At 42.7% G+C, this 8,561-nt stretch overlaps 1 protein-coding gene across 1 annotated transcript in view; it reads left to right on the plus strand.

The window, feature by feature from the left end:
* rad17 (RAD17 checkpoint clamp loader component) overlaps positions 1 to 7,734 on the plus strand; it is a 32,038-nt gene extending 24,304 nt beyond the window's left edge. Inside the window, exons 16-17 of the mRNA XM_080739373.1 lie at positions 6,552 to 6,609; positions 7,314 to 7,734. Coding sequence (XP_080595499.1) covers positions 6,552 to 6,609; positions 7,314 to 7,566 — 311 coding nt within the window. The 3' untranslated portion in view covers positions 7,567 to 7,734. The remainder of the gene's footprint in view (positions 1 to 6,551; positions 6,610 to 7,313) is intronic.
* The last annotated feature ends 827 nt before the right edge of the window (positions 7,735 to 8,561 follow it).

The raw sequence follows: 8,561 nt of genomic DNA on the forward strand, positions 1-8,561 counted from the left end.
ACATCATGGATGAATGTCAGACCTTGACTGCCACTAACATAAACAACTGAGATCACGATTAATTCAGAATCAATTGAGTTAATTAAGGAAATTGACACTTTTTGTTTAGAGCAAAAAAATAGCCTACAGTCCAATAATACAAAAGGATATCCCCTTGACGTCTTCAATTAGATGGTGAATAATGATTTGTTTATACTGTTAGTAGCCTACATATTGCAAATACACATGAATGCCAATAGATTACATGTGCTTTACAGATTCAAATCAAATTTCAAATAACTTGACAAATCACTTGGAGAAAAAAGTGGATTTTTGTGTACATTTTCTTTCCTTTGTGGGAACACTAGCCTCATATAGAACCCCAACCTTTCTACATGGGGCTATGGGAACACATAGTTTGGTGAAAAGCTTGTTTCTCCCACATACAGTATATATTTTATGACTGTCACCAGATAGGATAGGAGATAGAATGTGGGGTAAAATAAGGTATCCTTAGTGCATTCATTGCCAGACTAACATTGCCATTTTAGTTCCATTTCTGACATTTGTATTTTTAGTGTTCTGAAAAAGATACATTGATACAATACAGCTTTAAAGAAAATGCCTCCAATATCCTTCCCTTGATGTGACAATTTGACAAATAGCAGTTCGTTAGTAATAATAATAATTATATTATCATTATCATCATTATTAATCAATAATAGCACATAAACTGTGTGATGTTTTTGTTAAAATAAGTGTTTAGCTCTACAGTATATTGATGTAATAATCATACAAAATAAATCACTAGACTAAAAATGAAGAAAAAAAAAGAAAGAAAAACAGAAGGATTCTAATAGATAGGTAGATACCTTTATTATCCCAAGGGAGAAATACAGGACAGTAAGAAAAAAATAAAAGGACTGTTGTGTACAGCCGAACGACAAAAACAAACAAGAAGAATCAACACTACAGGAGAATCAACCATACAGAGCAATTAAAGACCCAATGAAATTACTATTTTGGGTATTTTATTTTGAAGTTTCAGTTTGAAAAGGAAGCCTGTGTGTTTCTGAACCAATCCGAGGGGACCAGCCCTTCAGGCGATGGGATTTAAAATCTGAGTAATGGGAGTAATGGGAGCCAGCAATGGGAAACAAACAGGTGAATGTAATCAAAGGTTCATTTATATGCAAGCGGCCTGTCTATGTCATCACTTTTTGAATTTCTGTTCACAGGAAGTAATTAAGAATGGACTATTTAGGGACCTTTGATATAAATATACACAGAAGTTGTTTATTTTCTATTTTTTGGCATCTAGTGTTAGGTATGGCCATATTATCACTACAGATATGCACTAAAAGTGTGAAAAACATGTTTTTGATTCCACCCTGTCTAATATATATATATATATATATATATATATATATATACATACATACATACATACATATCAACAACAACAAAAAAGTAGTACTAATGTTTCTGTAAAGGATTGCAATTTTTTTTTCTAAGCATATTGCAAACTCAAAGAACTTACAATGGTCCAGTCATTCAAATGGGGATCGATGTGGGGGGGGAGTAATTTGGATGGCCCGGGATGGAAGTTTGGAACAATATCGTTGTGTGCGCGTTGCAATCGTCCTTCCGAGCCTCGGTACAGCGTCTCCTCGGCCGTCTTGGCCCAAGTATGTTACAGACCCCCACAGCAACACATCCTCCGGTCCACGCCACGAGCCTTCGCGGCGAGGGCTCCACTCCTCCGGTGCGCCTCCAGCCCAAGTTACAGGCTTTCACGACGACATAGTGTAGGTGTAGGCCTCCTCTCCTGCTCGAACATCGCGCGGATGCAGTTTACTCGCGATCTGACTCCCGCCGCCATGTTCGCATGCATCCAAAACAAGGTCCACGTACATCTCCATGCCTACGGTACCACCAGACTAGTGTGAGTGTCTCCATAAAAAAACACCAAGGCAACGAGCCAGTCCAGTTACCCCAGGGACACACGCTTAAAGCTGTACTGTGGAAGGCTGCTCAACTAGTGGTCAGTAGCGGTATTGCTTTTTTCGGCCGGAGTCGCCGCGGACCACCGGAACGGCCGTCGCGAGCACCTCCGCCTTGCCGATACGATTCCGTAGAGCCGTCTCCCATCATTTTTAGACCAGAATTGAGGGAGTAGCAAGCAAGATTCCTTCACCAATGTAAACACAGTTGCTGAGGGAAGCTACTTCCTTTAGAGACAGCAAGACTCGCTGTGATTGGCCGGTGGTGTATGATCGGCGCTGTGATTGGCCGGTAGTGTATCATGTGGGAGATGACATCATTTTGCCGGGAAATTCTCCCCCCCTCACAACTCATAGAAAACATATAAAGAGAAGGCTTCAGAAGCTGAAAATAACAGAGTGGGGGTTCTAAAACTTTAGCGATTTAACAGTTAGGACAATTTTAAGATTTGTTTTATAAAAAAAGTTACATGGTATAACTTTAAGACAGGCTAAACAGTTAGTTCCTGTGGAACTTTGTTTTATTCGTGTATATTATACACGAATAAAACAAAGTTCCTCAGGACATGCCCAGCTCTATTGATGTGATGAGTCACCACAAGAAAAAAAGAAGACAGGAAAAAAAGCAAGAGAAAGTAGGAAAATAACTGCAGAGCCGAACTGAGATGCGACTGCATCCCGCTTCGATGCTATCCTAGCATTGAACATCTGGGTATTTCTTCCTGGCGTTAGTGCAGGACACACTGAACTCTCCGGGCCGGGTCATTAGATCGTCCAGATTGGATCTGAGATCAGTGAAACTTGTCTTCAGCTCTGAGATCAGCGGGTCGAACATGCGGTTTACGTACTCGTTTTCATAAGTACGAATTGCAGACCATGAGCAGTATTTGTTAACATCTTGGTATCCAGGCTGTACATTTTTGCAACTGAAATGCACTTTAATATTCATTTCTCTGTCCTCAATTGAGCAATGATTGATAAAAGCCTCCGGAACAGGTTCAACCTTTAATTCAATCCAAGTGGTGGAGAACTTGTACGCCTTGTACTTGTCCAGCAGCTCGCCCAGTATATGCTGGTAGATACCGGCGTAGTTGTGAGCGGCGGTGCGGAAGGACATGGACTGGGACATCCCGACATCCGCACACTTGATATTGGCCATGTGCGCCAGCAGCAACACGCGGAAAGCCGCTCCGTTCACCCACTGCTTCAAATAGCGGCTCCTCATTTGTCCACGTTTCATCATGTCGAGTTTGAGGTCGGTCAACTGTCGGCCGATAATATCTGAAGTCGTTTTCGCCTGGGAGAAATGCCAATCTGCAGTTTCGAAGATGTTGGCGTACGTTTCCACCATGTAGTGGTCCATGGTGACGCGGATGGCGTTGGACTTCTCGTCAATGAAGACGCGCTGCAGCATTTCGACCGTGTCCTTCTGTGTCGTCTGTGGAGGCATACACATGTCCAGTACAAATGAGAGGATAAACGCCCCGAGCCCCACAGCGTTGGGTGCCTTTGTTAACGGCCCAAATGCTGCGCCCAATTTCAGGACGTAGTCGGAGACTTTGTGCAAATTGTTCGCGTCGGCCAACTTCTTGTCATAGTACTGCTGTAGAACGGTGTCTGAATTGAATACCGAATACTTCAGCAACGAATGGTCTATCCTCACGTCAGGCAGCAGCTTGTTTCCCACAGCTCTCTGTATGTTTTGTTGAATCTCGCACGGCAAAGTCTGCCCCATCTTGGCCCCTGGTTGTTGTGTGCTAGTCTGTGTTCTGTGCTTGTCAGTCGCTACAACAATCGCTTTCAACATAAATTACACCCCACCCCCTCACATTCACTTCCCGGAAAAAATTACCTCTGGGAACTCAGACTTCCCAGTGACACACAGCGCACACATGCGCACGCACCCCCCCCCCCCCCCCCCCCCCCACACACACACACACACACACACACACACACGTATGAGTTGTGCTCCGAGATGAGGTCCTAGAAACATGTCCGCTGGAATCGTGCGACAGCCTCCACATCACAGTTGGAAAACACACAAAACGAAATTTTGTCCAAAAAGTAACGGCAGTTCCGAGCTCCCAGACTGTGAAAACCTCACCTCGGTACATAAAACATGAACTGCGGCATGAAACAACCCCTTAAAATCGCTAGTTTTGTCAGCCGGTAATGTTTACAAGCCTGGAAGTTGCAGCCGGAATGGCAGCATTAGCACCCTCTCTGGTCGAACGTAGCCCCAACCGTCGCTGCATTCGAACAGACATTGAAAAATGTTTAATACTCATCTTTCCTTTTCTCCAATTACATTCTAAAACATGAACCGTCGTTGTACAAAAACAACGTTGTCCTTTAAAGCTGCTGTCCCCCCCCCCTCCCCGATATTCAAACAGTGGTCCCCCGCACAAGCGCTGAAAATCTTATATTATTTTGCCATAACAGGCTTGGGAAGCCCAGTTGCTTCCATTTGAGTGTCATGCTGTACCTCTTTTCAACCAGTAGGAGTCCTACCTGACCATAAGAGTACTGTAGGTAGACAGGCTGAAACCATTGCAGATAGATTCTTATTATCATACTCAACAAAAACAACATTATGGATTGCAGCCTGACATGTAGGCCTACGTGTTTTATGACAGATTGTTCAGACGGTGTAAGAGTGCTGAAGTATGACAGCTCGCTTTTCTCCTATCTGGGACTTTGGTAATCTGATTACACATTTAGCGCTGTAATTTAGGAACTACAGTACGTTCAAATGTATTGTCTGTTTTATCAATTTTTTTTTTCTTCTTTTCAGTGGTCATCACAAGGATTCCATGCATTTCCAAAATGGTGTTAACAGCAATAGGATTGTTAAACAGGGTTCCCACGGTCATGAAATTCCTGGAAATATTTTGAAATTAGGAAAAATATTTTTACAGTACTGGAAAAGTTTTGGAATGTATCAAGCGTCCTGGAAGGTCATGGAAAAAATAGCTATGCATTGTCTTTGGTTATTGATTTTGTTAATACCTCTGAAATTACAAATTAAACATTGGCCAAATTGTCAAATATTAGAGGCAGAAATTGAGAAAATAGCAGATGTACATGTGTTGTGAGCATGTAGATCTGCTATTTTCACAATAGAACCGTGTTATACAAAATTCCTCTACTCTTTGTGCTCGTCAGGGTTCCCGGTCCCCAGTTAAAACATGATTTTTTGGGGGTCACAGCCTGAAAAGGTTGAGAACCACTGGCATACACTGCCTGTCTTTGGGCATTGCACATAGGAGTAAGCGACTCGTTATTGAGCTGAATTATTGTTATATAGTCCTGGAAATCGGGTTAAATATTCTGGAAAAGTTTTGGAAATTAATTGGTAAAATGTGTGGGAACCCTGTTCATTGCAATTATTTATGAAGGAGAGAGCTCACTTCTGAACTGCTCACAGCTTCTTTTTCTTTCTTTCTTTTTTTTAGATGGGGTGATAACAATATTCTTTTGTGGGATCTATTATTAATGAATCACATTAGTCATTGGGGGAAAGTAATGTGGACTATCATTGTTGTATTTGTCATTTAAAAATGAAATAGTGAAAATAGCCAATCTACAAGCTTGTGCTTGTAGATCGGCTACTAGTTTTGTGCGACAGTGTTGTATGAGGAAGCAGGGCTAGCCTTCACTTAACAGGGGAGATACGAGGTTTCTGCCCGACAGTGACGATATATTACCATGCAACATGGCAGATAACCATGCTGTGAGTTAATGGAGTAGTTCACCCCAAAAATTACAGGTACTTATATATTTATATATTTCCTATCAATGACACTGCCCATGAAGCATTGAATTCATTTATAATTTTCAGTTTTTGTCTCATTCCTAAACCAATACTTTGATGATAATAATAAAGACCCTCGTGTATCTGGTAGGACACCCAAAGAGTCTCCCTTGTGTAAACAAGGGTCTTTTTGTATTATCATCAAATGATTAACTCAGGAATGCAACAAAAGCAAATCCACAAATTCATGTCTCCATGGGGTGAGTGATCCATAGGAAAAAAGTCATTTTGGAGGTGGACTCTCTCTTCAAGACCCATTGCTTGCGACGAGTTGTGAGCCTGTAGAGCAGTGTTTCTCAACCACTGTGCCTGGGGACCTTTGGTGTGCCCCTGAGAAGGGTCAAGTGTGCCCCTTGAAACTGCTTGAAAGCCAGTATTGTATTTATCATTTTAAAAATGATTTTAACTAGTGAAAACAGCCGATCTACAAGCACACAACGCCTCGCGGCGCGAGGCGTTGTGTGCTTGTAGATATGCTGTTTTCACTACTGTTGTGCGACAGCCTTGCATGACGAAGCAGGGCCTTTCTTTGCGAAGAAAAGTACAAATTTGAAACTTGGGAGATGCAAGGTTTCTTCCCGACAGTGACGATATTTACACCCCGGTATTATGTTGGTGTGCCCATGGATTCTTGGGACATGAAAAGTGTGCCCATGCAGAAAAAAAGGTTGAGAAACACGGCTGTAGAGTGTCTTTTTTTTGGACACCATTTGTACACTGAAGTATAAATTGCGGACTCTCTGTGTGTGTTCCAGCTCAGATCACCTTCATTCAGGACGTGGGACGTCTACCAAGGAGAATGTTCCCTGGCAGGTAAAAAAAAATCCCTAATGTCAGCCTATTCCTGTTCTTTTTCTCTTCCACTCTATGTATAACAAGATCTTTTATTGAATCATTCAAAGCGTCCTATATGAATGCAATACACAGTACAGTAGTGACACAGTACAATGTGGAGGTGAATTAATGAGGGCATTTTTAACTGTTGTTGTTGTTTTGGAGTCCCAATGACACACAACCATTTTTCTTTTTTTCAATCTAAAAAAGATAATAAAAACAAATTAAAGCCCTTTGCACACAGGACAGTTGTGTTTTTTTTTTTCGTTTGCTGCATGAATAAAACGCATTGGACTCGGTGTGCAATGCTGTGCGGTATCGGCGCTGCGGATCCCAAAAGGAGTCATAAAAGGAGTGATGAGTTTTTTACCGCATGCGACAAGACGCACAAATTGAACTGGGTTTGATCGACCACAGCCACTCGTCGCACGGCTAATTCGGATCCGGTGTGCATGAGGTCGTAGAGAATCATTGTTTTCTTTTAAAAAAATGAAATTGTCCGTTTTATCCGTGCGGATAAACGCGCCTGTGTGCAAAGGGCTTAAGGGATGGCAGAGGGAGAGCAGTGCCCAGGATTACAGCTCCTTAGGCCATTGGCATTGGGTGAAAAATGGGTTACAAAATCGTGGGATGAAAAAAAGGAATGAAACCTATTGACTACAATACCCGTGTACTACATCCAGGTTCAAAACCGAGGCCCTGACCGATAAAGACCCCGGCACGTTGGAACCAGACAGCGACGGCGAAGAGGAGGGAAACCCAGGGACCCTCGCTCTGCCTGGGGGGGACGACAACGCCGCGAGCCAAGCCCCTGCCGCCCTGCCCGACAGCCAGGGTCAGGGGGGCGAGCTGCCTCCCAGCCAGCCCCAGCCCGCCATAACGGAGGACCTTCTGGAGGATGAGGATCTGCTCATAGAGGAGTACGACAGCGATTAACCAACCGGAGGGCTTGTCCGGGAAAAGAGACTTGTGATGCTTTAGCTGCCTTACTTAAAAAAAAACTGTGACCTTTTTTTTGTTTGTTTTTTTACTGTTGTTAGGGCCATCTACACCAAGCATGATAACTATAACGATAGTTATAGTTATCTCCACGAGTATCGTAAACTAATGCTTTTCATATCTGCTTTTTGGGCCGTGACCCCCCCAAATGAATCATATTTGAACTGGGGACCCCCCCACCCTGACAAGCACTTGGAACCCTGACAAGCACTTGGATTGTTTGAGTTTTGGCATTCAATTTAGTTTGACTCGTTTCCACAGGTAATATTGTGAAAATAGCAGATCTACAAGCTAAAAGCGCCTTGCAACACGAGGCGTTGTGAGCTTGTCGATCTGCTATTTTAACTTTTTGTCTCTTTCTTATATTTTTTGACAATTTGGCCAATGTTTATCCAGTTTATTTGTTGATTACATTCAATGTCGTATTGGTCTTTTTCTTTGCTTTTTTAGGTATTAAAAAGACTAAAATTGCCACCTTGCAGTCATCTGGCCATGGGGACCCCCCAAAAATCATTTGGGGACCCCCTGGGTGTCCTGATCTACAAGTTGAGAACCCCTCGGCTACGACATAATAGCTCACCTTGCGCTGATAGCATTCTGGCATAATAGACTGCGGAGGCAATCGGTCTCACTAACTACACTGAATTCCTGAGACTGAGACCCATTGCATCCCATATGTCCTTCTGAAAGGATTTTTTTGACTGGCTGTAAAGTGTTTCATATCATTCATGAAATCACTCTGAAAGTGGTCCAAACGATAATGATTCACCACTACCCTCCTTCCAGCTGTGGTGTGGATGGATGCCACCATCCAGGTTAGAATTCACTTTTCAAACAGCATATTTATAATTCCGTTCTTGGTGTTGGTGGCCCTTCATTGTGTATCCGTTATTCTCCAAAAAGTATAATCTGTTGAAACAGTCTATAAAGTC

The sequence above is a fragment of the Nannobrachium achirus genome (assembly GCF_963921795.1).
Source record: "Nannobrachium achirus genome assembly, chromosome: 12".
Lineage (NCBI taxonomy): Eukaryota > Metazoa > Chordata > Actinopteri > Myctophiformes > Myctophidae > Nannobrachium > Nannobrachium achirus.